This window comes from Ceratotherium simum, chromosome 4 (genome assembly GCF_057802395.1).
Source record: "Ceratotherium simum simum isolate JZ-2026a chromosome 4, ASM5780239v1, whole genome shotgun sequence".
Lineage (NCBI taxonomy): Eukaryota > Metazoa > Chordata > Mammalia > Perissodactyla > Rhinocerotidae > Ceratotherium > Ceratotherium simum.
The window spans coordinates 57,688,797-57,712,625 of NC_141903.1; the positions used below are offsets into that span (position 1 = coordinate 57,688,797).

General features: G+C 38.7%; 1 protein-coding gene across 1 annotated transcript in view; it reads right to left on the reverse strand.

Moving 5' to 3' along the window:
• The window catches only part of KCNN2 (potassium calcium-activated channel subfamily N member 2), a 142,909-nt gene that overhangs the window by 17,818 nt on the left and 101,262 nt on the right, over window positions 1-23,829 (reverse strand). The window contains exons 4-5 of the mRNA XM_004420303.3: window positions 11,936-12,077; window positions 513-623 (exon numbers count right to left, since the gene is read on the reverse strand). Of these exons, the coding sequence (XP_004420360.2) occupies window positions 513-623; window positions 11,936-12,077 (253 nt within the window). The remainder of the gene's footprint in view (window positions 1-512; window positions 624-11,935; window positions 12,078-23,829) is intronic.

Below are 23,829 nucleotides of genomic sequence, written 5' to 3' on the forward strand. Positions count from 1 at the left end.
TTTTCAACATCTCTCTGATGGCCTTGAAATCATGAAATGGCCTCTTTCTGCCCCCACCTTTGGGTCCTAAAAGTTAATGTTGTTTCTTATTTGTCTTTGCAACTGCAGTCTTTAGAACAGAAACTGGCTCATAGAAATTGAGTAAAATATTTGTTGAATCGCCTTCCTACAAAATTTCTGTATTACATTGACAGTGTGTTCTTTCCTATTCAATCCAATATTGGTCTCTTCTTGTATACTGCAAACTCGAATGTTAAGTATGCCTATTAGATTTATGAAGTCTGTTTTTATCTTTCAGTAAATACCCAGGTTGTCCAATTATTTCCTGACTTCAAGTTAGAAAGAGTCTATTCTTAAAATGTGAAAAAATGGAATTGATTCTAAGAAAGCCTTAACTTTAAACCATGTCATTTTAGTTTCAGAGGTCAAAATAAAACCCATATTGCCCAACAATGGAAAAAAAAAAAAAAACACAATAAACTTCCTTTTAAAGATACAGGGTGGTAACTTACTCTCTTAGTCAGCTGGGTATCCATCATGAAGTTGTGCACGTGCTTCTCTGCTTTGGTAAGTTCTAGCTTCCTTGCCACTACAGCTACCACCAGGGCTGTGCAACCAGCACCCTGAAAGCCAGGAGAGAAGAGAACCCTGAAGAGTTGTTATTTGTGGTCTCAGTCACATTAAAAAAATGTTTGGCACCAAGTACATAAGTATTTCAAGATAAAAAAATCACTGTAGTATTCAATGTCTTCAATAAATAGTACAGAAAATACATGGTCAATGAGCAAAGCAATGTGCCTTTAGAATGAGATTGAAAACCTTAGTTCACAGATTTTGAAAATGAAAGCATATTTGGATCAAGTACATTTTAATCATAAGAAATAAATGGTAAAAAAGCAAACTGCTAAATTTTCAGACTTAAAAACGGCAAATCAGTTATATACCTATAATAGGAACAAATAATAAATGAGTAAATTAGCATAAATGCATAAATAATTATTCTCTAGAGAATAACATTCCATAATCTTCTCTCAAGATAAGACCAACAGGTCTTCCGGCCAATCAACTGTGCTATACCAGGAATGGACAGAGATGCATTATCTCAGCATACGCACAATTCAAACCATTCCATGTACATAACAGAAAGGATCACAGAAAGATCACAGTGATCAGAACTTGGAAAACAGAGATATGTGAAATGCTGAAGGTAAGACGTAACCATCCTACTATTCTAGAGGTTTCCCCCTCTGCCATCAAGGTGCATCCATCCCAAGTTGTGAGGTGTGGGGGTCTTCTTGGCTAAAAGACCAGTGATTATAGACAGGGTCAGGAGGCAAGGCTATGCTGCCACAGCCACCTCACCAGCCCTGGGCACAGCCAACCCTCTGGTAGGGAAGGGGCCAAATGAGGAACCAAGTCCAGACCTCCAGACAGAATCTCAACTCTGAGAGGACCACAGAGAGTCGAGATTGCCAAGCGGTCTCAGTGGACAGATAACAAAGAACAAACGGTAGGGCATAGGCAGGAGCCCATGGAAGAGGGACACAAATAGTGCAACATTACAATACTTGAGGATCTTTCAACAGACTTGAATCTTTTTAAACTAGTTTTTAGTAGCACCTCCTATATGTTAGTCAAAAGGGTAGGGTGCTCACCAGATAGCTATCTAAGAGTGTCTCAAATTCCCATGTGGTAACCTGGTTTTCCTCATTACCAGTAGATCTAAAAAATCACAGAGTTATAATAGCAACTCTGTGCCTTAAAAATGTGGAGGTCCACATCTTAAATATCTAATACTGAGGAATGGTTATATAACTTACAGCATATCCATGTCCATAATATATTATGATTAAATATTTTAGAAATAAAATTTTAATACAGACAATATAATGTTTAAATAAGCAAGTTAGAAAACTATATATATAATATGCTCCCAATTTTATTTTTTAAAAAGGATGCACACTGGGGAAGAAAAAAACAACTGGAAAGAAATAAGCCCAACTGTGAAAAGAAATTCTCTATCAGTGGTTGGAATATCAGTGACATTTTGTTCTTTGTGCTTTTCTGTACGGTCCACATTTTTTATAATGAATACATATTACTTATACAAACACATAATTATACATTTAAAAAGTGACAACAATTCGTGGTTTAAAAAAAGTTACCTATCTTTATTAACGTTAAAAAAAATTCAACCTAGGAAAATGATCTCTCTTCATGAATCATACTTTACTTATGTTTTATTATAATTAATTACAGAATTATTTTTATTGAAATAAATGTTAATTACATTACATTACATTACAATTAAATATTAATTACATTAATAAATGTAATTTAGCCATTCAGTTGCAGACCGAAGAAGAAAGTTTTGGGCTCACTGAATGAGTTGCTACCACAAATCTGGCGGGAGGAACAAGAGTAAGGAGAAAAGGAGAAAACAAGTACACTTGCCCTGTCTTGCCACAACCTGATAATTACGATCATAGAGACACGGCCTTATTAATGAGCTGATATTGTTTAAATATTGTATTTCCAGAGGGTTTGAATATCCCCTTCCATCTAAGTCTATGAAGAAATCAGTATCTTCAGAAATGAAGTGATACTGATGATATGATCAGAGAGAGAGGCCAGGAGGTATTTAGACATTATCTGGTTTAACCCTCTCGTTTTCGAGTTGAGACAACTACAGCAGAGTAAGTGATTATTCAGCTACGAACTTTGATTATCAATGATATCCCTTTACTTCACCACCCTTTACTTCATCTCATAATATATTTATCTATATTAGGATCACATATATTATTATTTATGATCATTTCCATACCTATGATACAATATGAAGCACTATATTTCAAAGCGAAACAAGAAATTCAAATCACCTTATTTTATATGATAAACTCTTAAAGTATGAATGTTTAAAAACTGAGCAATACAGTTAATTGCCAAAATAAATCAACACTGTTCCTGTTTTATAACTGGTGCAACTTTTAAATCAGTAGTTCTTAACCTTGACTGTGACTAGAATCACTTGGAGAGTTTGTATAAGTCCCAATGCTGAGAGACCATGTGCCCAATTAAATCCTAATCTCCAGGGATAAAACCTAACCATCAGAACTTTTAAAGCTCTCCAGGTGATTCCAACAGAGTCACTTCTTTAGATGAAGAAGGATATGGAGGGAATATGGTGAACTCCTAAACTACTCTCTATTTTAAACAAGAGAATTAAAAGTTATCAGAGTCATTTACTTACAAAGACATTCAGGAAATGATAAACAAGGAAAATAAAGGCAGAAGATAGAAAGTACAAGGTCAGAAATGTCCAGGCTGTGTGATGGTTACCCTGATATTTTGTGCAGAGTGTAGACAATGGAAGCAAGGTGATTTTTAGAGCTGGATACCAATGAAGAAGAATGGCCTTTGTAAGCATCTACACCTATTTTGCTGATTTTCAAACATCTGCCACAGAGTCTAAATAGTTATAGCATGCTGATGAGGGGCTAGCCCAAATCAATGGAAGGAATCAGTGGCCACTTGTGATAGTCACCTGTATCTATCCACTGCATGATAGCATTTGCTTTGACAAGTAGAGGATCACTTGTTGCATGATGCTCCCAGGTACTCCTCAGTCAGTGATTTATGGGAGATTCAAGGGCAGTGATGGTTCCTAAATAAGCAGGGAATGTAAAAATATGAGGGGCTTCTACTGCTAGAGAGATAGCTGTGAGTGGCAGCTGGCACTAGAAGTTGAATATTGTTCTCCTCTGGCAGGTGGCCACTGCTGAGATCCTTCTGGAAAGAAATCAAAATCCTAACAGGAGTGGAAAATCACTGGTATCAAGAACCTTTGGAAGTCGAATTTTATTTGTGTTTATTCTTGGGCTCTATTTTTTCCTGCTGCTGGCCCATTTCTTACTGAGTGTTCTCAAGCTCACCAAAAGTCTTGTGCATTAACGTGAGTATCTTTGTTGCAAATCGGAGAAGAAAGTGAATCTGACAATTTAGTAATTATTGAAACTATTACCTATATCCTTCATTCCACTATCCTAACTGTACCCTTTAAATTGTACCTCAAGAGCCACTTAAGGAATTTAGCGTTACGATTGTTAAAATACAGAGTCCTTTACTCCTTATCTGTAAGTCTTATTTTAATTAGGGGAACCATAAGCTTATAATTCCCCAGGTTCTTAACAAATCATAAGAGGATTTGATATGTATAGAATTGGGTTTCAAACTAACTTTCATTTTTTCTAATTTTTAGAGTTATGAAGCTGGCTCACCTCTGAAAGCTTTCTAGGTTCAAGGTAAATTCCTACACCACATTAATGGGTATTGTAATTTAAGCAATGGCATGATGTTATTGTCCACTCAGTGTCTATTTCCAGGACCATTCTATTTCATAAAGTGAATAAGAATGAAAGTAAATATGCTTTTACAACATTTTCTCCAAAGCTTGTCATCATCACAATGGATGTAGAAACAGTTGGGACTAACATATGTTGCTCTCTGAAATTAAGATCCCTGTATGCCTTTAACTAGATGAGTCATAGTCCTTCCACCAAAGTCAGAAAATGTATCCTGGTTTACTTTTCTCCCATTCCATTTATGTTATTAGGAAAAAGCTAAGCAAATCACTAACCTGCCACTTCAGGATGCTCAGGCAACTAAAAACTAAACGAAGAAAACATAGTTTGTTTATGAAGCCATTATATTAAAAGCAAAGGTTTAGGTTTTCCTTGGCTAGTTTATCATCTTTCCTTCTAACAAATTAGACGTTGCAAGAGAGAGAAGAGGGAGGAGAGAGGCCTTGTCCTTAGAAAAGATAAGTATTGAGAAGATAAGTTAATTAATGTTCATTACCCCAAGCCAGATCAAAGTGAACAGACAGATGACAATCAGAGAGCATGGCTATAGTTGAATCCCAACACCTGGAGAGTCTTAGATGCTGCCAAATTAAAATGTAGTGCTTTTCTCTAATATAGCACAGATATTGTAAGCCATCTTGGTCCCTAGACTGCAAAAGAAGTTTAGGTAGCTCATTTTCCCCAAGATCATTTATCATATACTGTTGGAAAAATTCAAAGAAGTGACATATTTTTACTTCAGATCACCTGGTTATGCTGATCCTACAAATAATTCCAAGAATCATTTTGAAAAAACTCTTTGGGATCAACCTTTAATAACTTAAGAATATAAGCCTACGGAAAAGAGAAATTCCTTTAATAGCACAGTGGGGAAGGGTTTTGATTTTTTCCTTATTAAACAAGGTATCTGACAAAGATTCAACATAATAATGAAAATTATGATTTTTTTTTGGAAATTCCAGAATATTCACTACCATAGAGAATGACTCTGCTAAAAAATGCTAATGTTAAAAAAATTCCAGTGTTAAATTAATTATCCTCCTGTGGGTCTTACTTGAATCTTACTTACTTACCTCCTGTGGCTCCTAAAAGGTTAAACTTCAGTTTGATAGCCAATTATTAAACTATCAGTAATTAAAATTTCTCAAAATGTAGTTAATTTGAAAAAATCATGCTTTTTATCTAAAATACACCTAAATTAATAAAACAGCTTTAAGATTAACTTTCATTTTAAAATATCAACTTGTCCTCCAAAAGGAAGGTAAAATGAGTACTTGAAAACATTGCCCATTTTTCTGTCCCTGAGGTTTTCTAGAAAAATAAATAACATTTGTACTGCACTTGCCTGACATAAATAATTATTCTTTCATTAAAATATGTAAAACCACCAATTCTGGCAAATAAAATTTTATAAAACACTCAGCCTTAATATTATATCCCTTTGGAGTTTTGTAAGATCTCTTCAGTTCATGAAAATTAACAACATTCAAGGTAATTTTGAAGACAAATTCCCTCTATCGAAATGCCCTACCTCTGAGTATCTGCAAATACAAGTTGATATTTGCCGATAGGAGGGTAGAGGTCAATTCAAATGTCCTCATCCTAAGAAAGACAGGGGGAAGGTGGGTGTGATTTTTTGGGTTCAGTGATAAAACCTGGGCTTGGAAAACCAAAATCTGCTTTAGTGATTTGCCTGTTCAGCTCCCTTTTGTGCTTGGTGGTTGGAAAGAAGGAAGTGTTGCATAAAACTGCTCATCTGGGTTTAAATCTCCTTATTAGCAACAGTGCCAATGTGAGCACACATATTTTAGAGACAGGAAGGGCAGCTCTGCCAACGAAATGTGCTGAGAGTTTAGAAAAATAGGCGGAATTGTAGAGTCAACAAGTTGGATTCTAGAAGGTCACAACTTCCAGCTATACTTGCCGGTACCTGGAAGAAAGCAGCTGTCATATTTCTTAAGAAATTTTCATGGGGAGAAGTGAAGGTCCACCTAGGGCATTGGTGGGGAATTTAGTCTTCTGACTGAAAAGGCCCATCATCCCCTCCTGCTGCTCTGCACAAAATAGAAACTACTGTAAGAATTTAAAGGTACACTCTCCTCACTGGGCCTTTATTTGATGAGACTCAATGAACATGCCAGAAAGAAGCAGAAAAACAAACAAAAAGTAAAGTGAAGTGTGGTGATGGGTTGTAATTAGTATTTTGGTGGTGAACATGATGTAATCTATGCAGAAATAGAAGTACAATGATGTACACCTGAAATTTTTACAATGTTATAAACCAATGTTACTGCAATAAACAAAAAAATTAAAAACAAAAAAAACTTCTTCAAAATTATTTGATATGAACACCTCATGTCAAATTATGTCAGACATATAAAAGTATCCTGGGGTTTTTTTGCTTATTCACACATGCAACACCAAGGAATGACTTCAGTCTAGTTTCTCAGGATTTCTACGTCCCCTGGCAGGGGGGAAAAATCCTTAAATGCAAAGACAGAAAGTAGCAGGAATATAATCAGACCTTCAGTTTAGCTCTCTTTAATACCAGCCATTCTTTTTATATAAACTCTGGCTCATTTAGGGCTGTGTTTGGAATACCCTCTGAAAGAGTTAACAGTGTAGCATTCCCACCCTTCAGGATGAAAACTATTGAACTCTGACAAGGGCCTGAGTAGCCATGTGACCTTAAATCAAGACTCCTTACCACACGGTAAATTTGATGCTGACAGGATTATCATCAAATGTTCTCATCCTAAAATGGTGTAAAAAACTGACTTTTTTTTTTTGTTCCCTTAGTAAAATTTTAAAAATTAACTGGTACGGTGATGTTTAAATTGTTATGATGTGGGAAACCTTATGCACTGCTTTCATTTATACAAAATTACTAATGTGATGGAAGAAACCTAAATCACACATATCTGAAGTGACCTCGTTTTTATTGAAGAATCCATGGTGGACTTTGTCAAAGTCCAGGGGTTTATAGATCACCATTAGAGGACCATTTATCAGGTCATAACCTGTGTCGCTAGGAATGGGCAGCTATTATTCCATATTTAAAGATAATTATGCCAAAATAGTCAGCCATCCACACTCTACATATTTAAAGGACCAACAAGAATTGCCATAATTTTACAGAATGAGAAGCAAAAACTACAAATGAATGACCTTCGTTTTAATATAAGAGATACTCTTACCAATGAGGCTGTATTCTACTCTTGAAACAATCATATATATTCATAGGTATGGGAAAATTATATCTTTCAGCATATGTTATATCTATATGTACAGATAGGATAACTTTTTAAATGCTAAGCAGAACAATTATTTTCTATTATAAAGCTGGAGATACTGAGAAACTAGCTGGTGCTCACAAAAAGCTAAGACACCATGATCTAACAATTTTGTTTTCCTACTACCTTCAACCAAAAGAATAAAGCCATTTAGTGAAAATTCATTCCATTGGTTATCATGACATCCACAATAATAAATCCTCAGGTCCAAAAAGAGGAAGGATAGAAGAATAAGGAGAAAGTAATTACAACCTTAATGGTTTTCTCTTGAAGGGTAATGAGTGACTTTGTCTATTATTAGGCAATCCTATGATCTTATGTTTTTAAAATGATATCCAGGAGAGAGGAAGAGATCTTTGTCTCTTAAGCTCTAATATTAGGTAGATTTTGGTAAAAGAGAAATTTCTACTTGATTTGTTTGATCTAGCACAATGGAATTCTTGTTAAAGCATTTCAATATCCAAGCTCCACTTATTTTAGTATTTCCATAATCATCTATGTATAACATTGTAAACACAACCTAAAAAAATTATATGAAACACTTTGCATGATTGTCTTGCATTCACAATTCACATTTCAGGCCAGGAGAGGTTATTTTTTGATAAAGCCATTTGTTTCTCTTAGAAATATTCTGGAAAATTCTCTCTCCTCATGGTTTAACAGTATATTTCTGCCCAGAGCACTGCAGATTAATCTTAATGTCCTTGGCTCCCAAAAATATAACTCATGACACAAATTAAGCTGTTTAAAAATTTTAAATTACAGTTTAATTTTGAGTTTTTGCCAATGAAATGTGAACATCTAAGATGATGCGATGAAATAATTCATTAGTTTCACTAGTTGTAGAAAGAAAACATGCCATGCTAATTTCTTTATGTGTGCTCTTTCGAAATGGGAAAGCTTTGTAGGCGTTAGCATTAAGATCAACTGTGTTTTACTTCTAAGTGAAAAAAACCAACATAAAGGTATAAATTCTATAAAAATTTCATAAACACAAGAATAAGAAAATTCAAATATAAAAGAGCACAAAGAAACATAGTACTTCAGAGATAATATACAAGATGATTCAGGGATGACCCTGTGCTCTCTCGGGAGCATTGTAAATTATATTTCTTTTTCACAATTTATTAAAGGCCAGAGGAGAGACAGACAGAGACAGAGACATGACTCATGGGAAATCTGACAATGTGCATTTTATCTAAACATGCATTGCAAAAGTCCAAGGGGAAACAGGCAAATAAATGCCTGAAATAAAAAAAAGTCATATTTGGCTTATGTAATCCAAAAGTGACAAACTGGTATTTGAACTTCCTGAAAGCAAAAGCAAAAAATATTTGTCTTACAAAACAGAAACACATTTCATCTTTCTTTTTTTTTTTTGGTGAGGAAGATTAGCCCTGAGCTAACATCTGATGCCAAGCCTACTCTTTTTGCTGAAGAAGATTGGACCTGGGCTAACATCCGTGCCCATCTTCCTCTACTTTATATGGGACACTGCCACAGCATGGCTTGGCAAGCGGTGCCTCCGTGCACATTCGGGATCCGAACCTGCGAACCCCAGGGCGCCAAAGTGGAGCACATGCACTTAACTGCTGTAGCACCGGGCTGGCTCCCCACATTTCATCTTAAGGAAACTAACCTTTTATGTGGACTATGCAAAAAATTTTCTTTTAGGAATCCATATTGTTAGCCAATAGTCTTGGTACTAGTTTCTAGGTAACCTACATTCATAAGCTCTTGATTCCCAGAAAATTTACATGAAATATAATCAACTCCCAGAAGCCTACCCCCAGAAGAGTGCTCTGTGGTCTGACTCCATGGGAACTTGCTTGGCTACGCATAGAGACACTCCAACCCCACAAAGGATTTCAAATAAGCTAGTCAAAGATTACTGAATTTCTCTATATGCAAGTAAATGATTTTTGGTCGGATCAATAAGAAACAAGTCTGTTCCTTATCAGGGAGATGGAATCGAGCTCCTGAGCCCAAGAACAGAGAGATTGTTTCACCATGAGCTTAGAGGGCAGGAACACTGTCCTGAGGACACAATAGTGTCCATATAGATTAAAGTTGCTTATAAATTCTATTTTTTAGAAACAAAGGAAGATCACTAGCAAAACCTAAGCAGTAGTAGGAAGGAGTTCAAGCGACTAAATAAAAGATTTGTGCTGTCAGATCAGACTTTGAAGGAACTGTTTCTTGAGACATTAAGGACAAAGGAAAAATCGAGGAAAGAAGAAAGTAGCACAAGATCCAGGCAGAGATAACCTCCGATTTGGCTCTGATCCCATGGCAAATGAGCCTGTTTGCATGAACTCAGAGTCATACCTGATTCAAGAATAAAACGGGGGACATCTTGCCAAACAGGAACACCAGGGAAGTTGTTTCTAAGAAGCATGAAGGGAAAGACTCTGCATTACCAGTTCTGTTTTTATAAATAGCATCATTCGTGTCTCTTGTGGGCTTGTTATGGGCCCTCCAAAAATATATCCATGCAAATTTTATTTCCCAAAGCATTATACTATATAATAAAATGCTATCTTTTGAGGAAAAAGGAGGAAGTGATCCAATAGTAAACATAATGTACCATACCAATTATAATGAAAAAATAAATAAACGTTCACTAAAATTCACAAAACTGTATGTTTCTTTCACAAGTAAATAATGTGAAAATATGACCCCTAAAATTATATTTTCTACAATTAGGACTTGCAATGGTTATCTTGTTACTACTGGTGACCTTAAAATTGGCCCCAGATTTTATTTTTGCAGCTAGCCATCTTATCCCAGTTCAATACTGCCAAGTGGGAGAAGAATGTTCCCACCCTATCTACGCCATGGGTGCTCAGTCCTTCCTTCCTGGAACAATCTTCCCAGGCAGCTGCTGTGAGGGTACATGCTGCACTGGCCACCATTCAAAAGCCCTCACGTGGAAAGCCTGCCTCTCTTCTGCCAACCTGGGGGTGGACACAGTAGAGGCATTGGGCAGGGATGCCTAACTTCAGAAATTCGGGGAATTTCCTGCCTAAGGAGTTCTTAGTACTAGTTTGCATTCTTACAGAGGCAGAAAACAAACAAACATCAAGATAACACTCTGCTATAACCAAACTATAAAAAGCAGATAAGGAACGAAAGAACCTAGGTCACTGAAAATGGTGCATCAATTTGAAACTACCTCTGGCTTAAACATTTAAAAGTTCACACCACATTATAATAAATTTTAGACCACTTGCTAGCCTTACATTTTCATACATCTGAAACAAATGGTGCAAAGCAGTCCTGGACAAATCGTCGTGTGTAAGGGGTAAGGGACATGTCGCAGCCTGCCAGGTGTCACCCCAGGCAGCAAATCTTTCTCAAGTGCTCCACAAGACCTGGCCTCCCCACCCCAGCCTCATGCTATGCCACTTTCCCACTTTACTCTATATACTCCTGGCCCAGTGGCCTTGCTCCAATGTACCAAGCTCCTTCTTGCCTCATTAGCTTCAAATAAATCATTTCCTCTTCCTGGAAGGCTCCTCCTTCCTCTCACTTTGCCTGGCAACCCCCCCCTTCCCACGTCAGGTTGAAAGTCAACTTTCCAGGGATCAATTTCTCTGAGTAGATCTTATCCCTCTCCCTCAGCCCCAAAATCAGATCAGAAGCTTTCTGTCCCCATACGTGAGTCACAAATTGTGAGTAACAATTATTTTAAGTGTACGTCTTCTCCCGTAAGCTCCATGAAGGCAAGACAGGGACAGTTTCTATCTTCTTTTGCTGTCTTGCCAGTACCTAGGCCAGTGCCTAGCATATTACTGGCACTCAACAAATATTTGTTAAAATAATAAATACAATCAATAAAGTGTCATGTAATTCTACAACCCTTCAACATGCTGCAAGATAGTTATTATGTTGCACATTTTACAGGTGAGGAAAGTAAGTTTCAGAGAAGAGAAATTTACTGAAGTTCACATAGCTAGTAAGAAACGGCAGAATCCAGACTTAAGCAAAGAACTTCCTCACTCTGAGTTGAAGCTCTAAGATCAGATTGGTTCATGAAATTAGTGCATTTCCCAGAAGGAGCAATCTAGCAGCTCTATGTCCTCAATGAAGCTTCATGATGAGAAGAATTAAGATGAAAACTGTTGACATTCTCTCCCAACACAGACTGATTTGTTTATACTGATTTCCTGCTGTTGGGGAACCAAGCAGCTTCCAATGACTTCTGCACATGGACCCAACAGTCTAAGTGCCTTCTTGAGTGTAAATAAAAGAGATGGAAAGCAAAAAGACACTTACCATAATCCCAGTAAGCAAACAGACTCCTTTCCCACAGTATGTGTTAGGTACCATGTCACCATAACCAATGGAGAGAAAAGTTATTGATATCAACCACATTGCTCCAAGGAAGTTGCTAGTAACATCCTGTTGATCATGGTACCTGAAAAATAGCAAACAAAGCCAGTCCTTTATAATTAATCTACAATGTAGCTGCCGAGGGCAGTTTGATTCAATCCAATGAATTCACTAAATAGCGTCTATGAACTGCTCTATTGAGAAGTTTTCAAAGCTCACTATTATAAATAAAATTGAGATTCCATCTAAGCAATCTGAAAGACATCAGGAAGTTCTTCAACTTGAAAAAAAATCTGAAAGAGAAACTGTAAAATATAAAAACTGCTTTTCTCACTGGTGTAAACTGATAAACGCATATTTATCTTTCAACCCGGCTCATGTCCCATCATTCCCTGATGCCCATCGATATGCCTGGCTTACAGGACAATATGCAGTCAACCCATCTCACCTGACACCTTTGTAGCAGAAGCAGCTATGCTGTTCCCTTTGCTTAGACTGTCCTTTGCTACCTTTGTTTCCCTAATGGGCCAACTCCTAGTCGTCCTTCAAAATAAATTCAGGTGGGAGTCTTTTCTGTCTATTCTTCTCCCAGCCCCTGCCCTGAGCTCCCTCAGTATCCCGTGTGTTCCTCCATCACAGGACTACACTGTAACTGTCGACCTGGAGGTCCTGCACCAGCCGTCCTCCTCGAAGACGGAAACTGCACCTTTGATCACACAGTCCTGCCTAGAACTGGAGCTTAACAGAAGTTATTGTCTCACCAGTTGTACACAAAGAGCTTGTGGTCAAAAAGAAGGAGAATGATCGGTTTATATTGATTATTCTTTGAGGCGGAGAGTTTTTATATCAGAGACAGATATCCTATAGCATTTCTAAACAGAAACCCTGGCCCATCATGCAGACACTGCTATTCACCATGCATACACCAGTCAGGCCATGTGAGTTGTTAACCTAGAAGAACCCACCCTGGATGCATGTTCTGTGTAGTCATGGGGCAGAGTGGCCCTCCTCTGTTCTCCATGGCAGTCAGACCCCAGACTCTGGTCACTAGATGCATTCCTTGCTCTTCACCCAACTTCTCCTAAGAACCACCCTTCCTTCCCAGCTCTCAGATACCACTGGGGAGGGCTTTCCTTTTCTTATTCCTTGCTCTCAAAAGCATGCAGATAATCCCCTGGTACTCTTCCTCCCTTGGCTTGCATTCAGTCCTGCCTTTCAACTTGACTCCTCTCTGTACTGCCAGAGCTGTGGTGGCAAGCAGGCTGCCCTGGCCCTGAGCCCTGGGATTGAACCCATATACAACCTACACTGGGCCAATGCATTCTCGGTGTGTGTTTTTTTTTTTTTTTCTGTCCTTCATCTCTTGCCAAGGCTCTTGCATCTATACCCAAAAGGGCAGAAGGTTCATAGAGTGTAAGCTTTCCTCTCAGTATCGGGGGATCTTACCTCTGTCTTTGGATACAGAAAAGACCCATGCTTATCACTTTTGTACTTTGTTTTCTTCCAAAGAAATAAGAGAGAAGCTAAGAAATAGTATTTCCTGCTGCTTGGTCCAGGGAAAGAGAAACCCTTGGCTGGAGTGAGTAGAGCCCCAGAGTAAGGAAGAGTGAGGGCAATCACTGCATCTTCTGGAAGAAAAGGGAAGAGTATGTACACAGGTAGCCAGCCCTTGTGGAGGAGCATCCTGTGAATTTCTGGCGGCAGGAAGGCAGAACCTCCACCATTTTACCCCAGGGAACTGGAACCATGACCTAGCTGTGGAGTCCCCTCTTTCCAGAATGGCTGGGTGGAGAGGTTTTCATTGCCAAAAGGGAGGTCAGGATGTCTTCCTAGCTTTCCAGGAAGACAGGTAAGTGTATTTCCCCTGAGAACTTTGTTAAATAACATATACATAGGAGTAGGGGATGTAATCAGTGCTACACTTCAGCTACAGTAAGAGCTAATAGGATCTATGAACTACTCGAGGAGCCTGCTACACCTCTGTAATGGGGCTTCCATGGGAAAATGTGGTTTTCGTTTTAAATAAGACCCTAAGAAGTAAGCTTTGGATTATAACTCATTCGTGATATTAGGGCTTTCTATGGAGTATGAGGATCAAGCAGTTGCCTAAAACAGGGAATCCATTTCCCTGACATGGGTGTGGGCTATACAAGAGAGGGAAGGCAAAAGAGTTCATGTCCTATTCAATTCTTAATTGTGAGACTAAGTTTCTTCTTAAAGCACGACTTACACAAACATCTGCTATATTAAAGAGTTGATGGTCCTAATCCCCTGACGCACATGAAATATTTGTGGAGTGCCCACTAGGTGTTCTGCACTTGACTTTCACTTTCTCATTTTACATTAATGTTTCAAGACATGGACAATCTATTTGGCTGAAAGTTACATTCTCCACCTTTTCTTTATCAACAAAGTGTCTTCAATCACTAGATACTTAGAAAATGTCACCATGTCCAATTGAAATCTTCAAGTTATTTCTACACCATGAGTGACCAGAACACATCTGCTGGGCACGTGGTTTTCCTTTAGTAGAGCAACTACAAACAGGAGTTTGAGATTTCATACTGTAAACACAGGTCTCTAGGGGGTGCCTTCACAGCTGATGAAGGAAGAAGGGAAACTCAACTTTGGCATGGGTGTGGAAGTCTTTCTAATCTGTTCTTCCTGGAGCACTTCGGATTTGGGTTTCAAAGTTTGGAGCAGTAAATGACTGAAAATTACAATGAAAAGCATTCACTGGAACATTTAGGCAAGCTGACTCCTCTTTAGTTGCTTACCTTTAATAAATACACAAGTTTTAGATACACAAATTTCTCCCAGCTTCATTTGACTCTTTGCCAAACACTCTCAAGTATTATGCCATTATATTGGTCAGTCAATATTTATTATATGCTGTGCACATTACACTGGGTCAGAGACTGTAATCCCATATCGAAAGACCTCATTAGAAATAAGTATCTTTTTAGGAGTTGGTATTTAGGCTTAGAATTCAATGGTAAATTATCTTTTTTGCTTGGAAATAATAAACCTGCCTGAAAAATAGGTCAGAATGGGAAAATAACACATACTACTGTTTATGTTACATTCAGACATACTTAGTTGTGAATAGTCAAGAGGTAGGTAATTAGGGACCACGTTAGATACTATTAGAATAATCAGGATTTCTTTCTTGACAACTCAGAAACAATATCAGACTCATCAATAGGATGATATTATTGCATAGAACACTGCCAGGTTTTGAATTTATGCCAGATTCACACCACTGTGAATGATTAATATATACAATTTAAATGGTTAAAAGAATTTCAAAACATTTCTTATAGAAGTTCATTTCACACACTTACTCAGACAATTCCAACCTTCTTCTCCACAAGGAAAACCATTCTGGGAAAGACGTGAAGGAATGACTCATGTGGCAAATTTCAAATTCTGATCAATATGAGTGCTTATTTAATTAAAAATACATTAAATAAGATTAAAATTAGTGCAAGGAATGCCTGATGATCTCAAGATTTTTAAAATAAGAACTCTGGGGTTTTGTGAGAAGAATTTTTGAACTCTTATAGCACTCTATGCTTCAGAAAGGTTGTGAATCAGCTTTAAGGTTTTAAAAGAAGCAAAATTTTCCTTTCTTAGTTTCCATTCATTTTTTTCATTCATTGCTGACCGTGGGTCTGCCCCTCTTTCTTAGATTGCAAATATGACACCTTTCTATAACATGTTTACTTTCACTGGGGTTATCTTTCCAAGAGAATTATTGAATTACTCCCTCTGAATGAGGCAGCCTCTGCCCAGCCCTCCCGCCTCACCCTCAGCACCCTTCCATAAGCGATGGACCTTAGGCCACACTAATGGCTGGCAATTATATCATCCTCCTTCACAGCTCTCTTTTTCTCCAGGTGCATTTCCTTCTGCCTGGAAACACATCTTCCCCTACCTTCCTAGCCCTGATTTGCACTTTGCGAGTCTGCTGTGGGTCCCTTCTCCAGATTTCACATAGCTTTTAGTCAGCATGGTACTCCAGGGTGGACCACAGGTCTTTTCTCTGTATCCCAAGAACCTCTTGTAGATATCAATCAATAGCACCTCTGCACCATCAATCAATGTTAACTTGGGTCATAAGACGTAACACATAATTTGCTTATCTAACATGCCCCTAGATTCTAAATTATGAAGAATCTGAGGACAAAGACTATGCCTTATTCATTGTTGTATCTTCACACAGTGCTTAAAAGAATATAGCATGGGATTGGTGTTTATGAATTAATGAGTGCGACAATGTGAAATATTTGTTCTCAAACTGACTTGCCCTAGGCCACATGTTAGGCCTTCAGGATGCACACAGAGACACAAAAAGGGGAGAGAAATGATTCTTGCCTGTCAGTCAACCTGAATCGGATTTATCATGTTATGTTTCAAGATCTGTGTGTAATTTGTAAGGTATTTTTATACTTGTAAAAAACAACTGAACAATGGAGGTTAACAGCTGACAAACGGTGTTCATTAATCCTTCACTATTAAACTTACTATTAATACTGGGAATGTCAAAAATATCTCATCTCAAATGTCAGCTCTGGTCTCAAATGTCAACCTTAGTTATATAGTGAAAAGTATTATGGAGATGTAAATCATGTGATCAATCCACCACCAGTTCTCTCCCCTGAATCTACCTTTCTCTCCTGAAATACCACTAAAATGATAGTAAGGCTATAAAAAAAAAGGTATAAACCCACAAGAACAAAAGGAAAGGAAAGGAGAAATCAGAGAATGAGAAATAACACATTTTCATATGAATGAAAGTATGTAGGGAACTCCGCTTCCAGCCAAGATGGAACAACAGGGGACTGGATTTACACTCCCTCCTAAAACAACTAAAAAACCAGACAAAATATTTGAAACAATTGTTAGGAAGACACAGACCATCTGGTAGCAAAGGACAGTGATCCCTGAGAGATGGTAAACAACTACAGTGAGTCATACAATTGCCCCAGCTTAATGCCTGAAGAAAATCTCCAGGATGTAGCTCAGGGAGGGAAACCAGGCAGACACCAGAGATCTCCACAACTTGAGGGACAGAGCTGGGAATCCAGGGAGGCCAAGAGTTTACAGGACCAAAAACCAGAGAGGCAAGATCTGCACAGAGGGAGATCCAGAGATCTGCAGAGGAGTCTCCTTGACTAGTCAGCTGAGTATTGATCAGTACATGCACGTAAAACTACCCAAGGCTAGAGAAGTGAAAGTACTATATGTAAAGCTGTACAGTTTCACTTGAAGATAGACTGTAGTAAGTGGTATAATATCAGGTGAAAGTAAGACTGTGATAATTTAGTTACAGTATACCTAAGTGTATAGGTATGCTATTAACCCTAAGGGAACCACTAAAATATCAGAGTAATAACTGATAAACCAATAAAGAATATAAGATGAAATAATAAAAAATAAGTAATCCAAAAGGAGGCAGAAATGGAAAAAAGGAAGAGAGAACAGATGGGACAAATAACAAGAGGATAGATTTATCCAAGCATATCTGTAACCACATTAAATATAAAGGGCCTAAATATCCCCAATTAAAAATCACAGATTGTCGTAGATCCCATGGAAAAGTCACAACTTACAGAAACCAGGTATCATGCAATGGGTGGGTAAGGTCCAAAGCTGAAAACAGAACAGATGATGTCTAAGTATATGGAATGATAGACACCCAGGTTCTTGCCCTAGCCTGGTACTGCCAGACAATTAATAGGAGATAGAGGTTTATTCTCTAGGGATAGACTGGAGATTCTGACCCAGGGCCCAGCTAAGGTCAGAAAAGATGTTTGGGGCTAAAAACATGGGGATTAACTTCAAGTTTCCAAAGTGAACAACAACATTCCTAGTTTCCTTGGTTCATGCCCTATCCCTGACCCTAATATTAGAACTCACTAATACAGAGAAAGAATATTTTTCTCTGGAGAAACAGAACAGCTTCAGGGAAAAGACATTCATGTACTAACATCAAAGATTCCCTAATGAAAAATGCAGCTTTCCACTTAGCCATCCTACAGAGAATTCACCAGACAAGAAGCTCCTTTCCCCATACTCAGCTTCCAGGTGGCTTCCAATTCCCACTCTTGAACATGAAAGAATAACAAACGATCAACACATATTAGAAGTATACTTTCTATAGAAAAGAAACAGACAAAAGAAGCGCTGGGGGGAAGAAAGGAAAGAAGGAAAGAAAGGGAGGAGGGAAGAAACAGAAGAATCTTGAGACAATGCAGGGCAATGAGGGGGCGGGACTCCTAAACTCTCCAAGTCATATGATGAAAGACCTAAAGGAAAACACAGCATCCGTAAAACAGGCACAGGATGCTACAAAGAAGTACAATTAAAGAATAAAAAAGGGAAACTTTTTTAAAACTTAAAATTATAGTGAAAAAAATAATCATATGATGTAATCTATGCAGAAATAGAAGTACAATGATGTACACCTGAAATTTTTACAATGTTATAAACCAATGTTACTGCAATAAACAAAAAATTAAAAAAAAAATAATAATCATATGATTAAAATATAAATTGGCAGAAATCTCCCGGAAAGTAGACTAAAAAGACAAAAAGAGAAGGGAAAAAGGAGAATAAGAAAGATACATTCTCAGAGAATCAACATAGAAAGAGAACATAGAAAGCGGAAGGAAAGAAATGAAAACAGTGGAGAATCCGGGAGGAGAAAGTGAACAGGTGTAGCTTGGGTCCTCTGTCTGCTCTGCTTGCCCACAGAACAGATGTATTTGGTTCTCTATGTGGTAAACTTATCCAGGCAGGGGTGACTCCTCCAGGATATTAGGGTGCACCTATGACTCCATCTAATTCAGTGGCAAATCATCAGAACACCAGGCAGCCCGTTTGGCTATAGGTCAAGTGGTGGTATCCAAATCTTCCTTATGTCAGCAAGAAGCTGGTATTTTGATGTCTATCACTTGAAGACCCAGGTAAGTGCAAAGAGTATGATAAATTATCTTCAACCAAACCCCAACTATGTGCATATAGTTTTGATTTAAAGTAAAAGCAAATAAAATAAGTGGTTCAAATAATTAAAATATAAGCATAAAAAGAAGTCCACTGAATGCACATATGTAGATTCAAAGGAGAAAAATGCTGAGTGCCAGTGGCTTAGAAAGGAGAGGTAACATGTCTCTTATTTGCCACTGATCCATATCAAGGCTGCTCACCTGTAGCTGCATATTAGAATCACCTGGGAAGCATTAAAACATACCTGTGCAAAATCCCTATCCTCAACCAATTAAGCCAAGATCTCTGGGGGTGGGGCCATGACAGGGATGTTTTTTTTTTAAAGCTTCCCAGGTGATTATAATGTGTTGTCAAGGTTGAGAACCATCCATTAGCTTTATTTCCAGAGGAATTTCTCATTCAATAACATGTTGAACCTCTATATGCATAAAGAAACTTTGAAGGCACTGGGAACATGTAGATGAATAAAAATAGTAAGCATTCATGAGAAGCTTAAAATGTCGTAAGGGAGAAAATTGATTGCCAGGAATAATAAAGTAATATGCAAGTTGTAATAAATGTAATACAAGAGGTAAAGACATATGAAGAAAAAATATGTATATAACAGATTGAAAGTAATGACATGAATATCTAATAATACAACACTGACACCTAAAATTTTATTTTAAATTCAAATAAAATGCAAAATCCAGTAGGTCCAAACACTTTACTAAAAACCTCTCTGAGAGAGGTTTCTCACTTTCTGTGCTCTAAAGTGAAAACACTGTAATTGTATGTATAAATCTGCTTGGCAAATAATTTACAGAAAGTCCCTTCAGGCAGAGAATTAGAACTTCCCCCATCTATGTGACTTTCTCCTGGTTTTTTCCTTGTACTCCTATTTTCTCCCTGTCACTGACGCATGACGAAGACAGACCTCCCAATATAGACTTCCTTCAATACCAATAAGTATCCAAAGAAAAGCAGCAAAGATAGGCAGTGTAATGTGACCTATCAAGCCGAACTTTAATTTAGGCATGAGCCAGTTTCAATTTTCATTAATTGCATAATTCTCTATTAACTCTAAAACACCAAAGTGAGTTTTCTGCTTTGATTTTATTTTGCTCCTTTAACCTTGCACATTTGGCATTTTTTCCTTTCTTCTGTTAATTTAGAAAAGTCAAAAAGCTAAACACTTCTCTCTTCTCCTTTCTCCTCTCCCCCACCCCTTTTCCCAACCCTTTTTCCTTCCCACTTCTTCCTCCCCTTCTCTTCCGCGCGCGTGTGTGCGTGTGTGCGTGTGTTTGAGAGGGAGTAGTTCTGCAAAATCTGATTTCTTTTCACGCGTTCACCTTGGCGAATGAGAATTTCATTCGCAGTATGGATACAGAAGATTGGTCTAGACACCATCAGTGGATATGTTCTAAGAGCATAAGCTTCCTTTAAAACAAAGCTCAAAGTCCCTAAAGGAAAAAAGGGAGATAATACAACATATATGGATTTTCAAACTTGAAGAATGACATCTATTATATTTCCCTGAAAAGACTGACAACAATGTTTTGTTGTCTGATTCTCTATTATTCACTTATGCATTTTCACTTAACGTTAGAATAAGTGAGTTCAGAAATGACTTACCCATCAATAAGTTAACAGTCTCAGATCTCATAATTATTTGACAATTATTTATGTTAAAAACCTATAGGAACACAATGGTATCACATTAACACACTAAACAAATCTGAAGACTCATCAGCATTCAGACTGTCTTTGATAAAGGGGATAGTGAAATATGCTCAGCTCTAGGAGAGAACTTACAGGTGGTAATAAGTCTGGTTCCTAAAAGTGAAGGTGGTGAAAGACCCCAGGGTATACGTGTCCATCTCGAGAGATTTCCCTGAATGGAGAACTCCATTTAAGCAGTAGTTCTCAATCCTAGCAGACCTAATGCCCTTTTCTAAGATCTTAAAATGAAATTCAGATAATAAAACCTATCTATACACGATTTATTAAAAAAAAATCAATACAATATCCTAACTGTAATATGGAGAAGTAAAGTAGAAGTAATTTACAATAAATCATGTATTTCAATATCTAAATACTCAGGCAAGGCTAGCCTAGAAGACATAACAAGCAATCAGTTGTTTGCATCTCAATGTAAAAGCACTTGAATGCAATTCAGTCTGACGCAAGCGTGGTGTCCTGGCAGTTCAAATGCCACGGGGGCAGTGCCATAGCTGGTGTGATTTTCTGAAATGTGAAAACCTTCTGGTCAAATTCCAAATAAAACAAATGACATTTTTCCCTCAATTTACATACTCACAGCATTACTTAAAAATTAAGTGTATATTACAACTGAGCAAAACTATTTTTCGTTTATATCTAAAATGGATTTAGGTCTAAACTAAGACAATTATATCAGGTTTTTTGTATGCAGAAAATCCAGCAGGTCAGTCCAATGTGCAGCAGGATGCCGTAGCAGTTCTCTGCTGGGTGGGAATGTCCCGCGCTGGCTTCATTTCACCACATCCAGAGAGCAGGGAAACTAGAAAACCTTGGAATTTGGCACAAATATCTGAGATTTATTCACAAGCCCCTGCTACTCCCCAGGCAATCAAACAGTGAGTTCCAGAGCAAGATTATAACCAGGGCTAGCATTTCTGACCAAGTTTCTCTTCCCTCCTTGTTCCTTTACTAGTTTCCCAATCAGTAGCTATTTTAATTTTCTGGGGCAACCTCCATTCATTCAGCTCCCGCTACATGCCAGGCATCTTGCACAAACTGTGAGCTCCTCCAAGGGGAAAGTGGAACCCCAGGAGCCAGAGATGGAGCCATGCTCAGCCAGGCCCAAAGAGTCTCTTACCAAAAAGTTAATTTCTCAAGAACACTTAGGAGAGTTCGTGTCTGACCCATGCCGGGCTCCGCTGAGAGCAGACAGAGTATATCTACCACTGGCCTGGTGGGCTAGGGTTTTAGAAGCCCCCACCATGATTTTCCACACGAGAGGCAGCCGGCAGAAAGATTCACTTCCCTTGCGGAGGCTGAGAAGAGCAGCGAGTGGGCAGTCACTAGGTGGCAGTGCCATACCAGTTTATCCCCACGGCTGCTCTGCTGAGTTTGGCCTGACTAGTGCCCGAGTCAGGGTCGTGAGGGGACGTTGCTGGGAATACCCTCCAGTGAAAGCCCCCCTCCTGGCCATCTTGGAAGCAGGCAATGTTCCATGTCAGAAACAGGAGTCACGGGTAATACAAACAAGCCCAAGCCACTCCTACACCCAGCAGCCCTGAGGTGTTACCAAGAATCTTAGGGGCGTCCCCCGAGGTAGGGGTGTGTGTGTGTGTGTGTGTGTGTGTGTGTGTGTGTATGCGGACTCCATTCTAGATCCAATCTAACATGGATCTGAGGTGGCAGCATATCTTCACATTTCACCCCCGAGAGTCTCTAGATCAAAAATCAGACCTTATCTCCTAAATCTGTAAGAAGAAAAAAAAAATCCCTGTGGATTTTTCTAACTAGGCCATGTTGGACTTGAACCAGCATTTGAGGATACAAAAGTCAGGGTCTTGTCTACTTACTCTGAGATCGAGTCCAGGAAGGACAGCTCTGGATTCCGAGGTACCGCCACCCCCTTCGCTTCGTGTGTCCCAGAGCACTGAGTCCCAACGTCTGAGCCCCCCTTTCCTCTAACATGAGGATCATAACCAGCTACCTCACAAGGTGGCTGCGAGCACTGAGATGACGAAGTACCATCCAAACACTACTTGATCAGTAGAGAAAGACTGTTCTACATTGACCAAATCCTTCTCTATTTGTGTAAAAGTAGGCACAAAGAGAAGTCATTACTTTGCAAGCGTACTTTCTCGCACACAGGTGAGGTGGCAAACATTAGAGCTTTTCTGAGAGTAGGCAGCTTTTGGTTTTGCTCTCTTCTACCTGCCATGCATTCTGTTGTCACTGTTGAGGAGGACAGTGACCAGTACCACTAAGATGTGAAACAGTGAAAAGGACTGGAGAAAGGGAGGAGGGACAGGAGGCGGTGAGTCAGGAGCTATCTTGGCAGAGCAAAAGCACATGGTGTGAGGGTATACTAGTTCACAAAATCAGGAGAGTAGGAAGAAGGAGGGATGTTCAGCCATAAGAAGTCCAAACAAAAAAAAAGCAAAAGCTCACAGCCTTTCTATAACATTCTGCTCTCCTGCCTCCTCAGCTGCCCTTCCTCCCACCAGCCCTGGTACCTCCATCCTCAGGGAAGCAGGGGAGGAGGAAGGTACACTTCTGTGTCTACTATCTATCATGTATTTCTGAGACATTTTTGACAGCGCTTCTGTTTGGGACTTTCTGTCAACTGAAAATGGATAAGTCCCAGTGATCCAAATCAACCCACCAGTAAGATGCCACAATGACAGTAGGCAATTATCATGAATTGATTCTAAATTTTTAATTTTCAAAATACAGCAAGTGAAAATTACTACTTAAAACATATGATGAGAAGAACTCTTAGCTTCCAGTGCTTCACAGTTCCAGGCTATGCTTCTAGGGAAGCAAAACATTCCTGAACGTCATTGTTTTATTCCTCAGAGAGAGAGAAGCAGAGAGTCAGAGGGGCCAGCCCAGTGGCACAGTGGTTAAGGGCGCACGTTCTGCTGCGGTGGCCCGGGTTCACAGGTTCGGATCCTGGGCGCACACTGACGCACCATTTGTCAAGCCATGCTATATAAAATAGAGGAAGATGGGCAAGGATGTTAGCCCAGGGCTAGTCTTCCTCGCAGAAAAAAAAAAAGAAGAAGAAGCAGAGAGTCACAAGACAGAGCCACCAAACCAAGAGAGCAGAGAGAGCTCTCAGGGACACT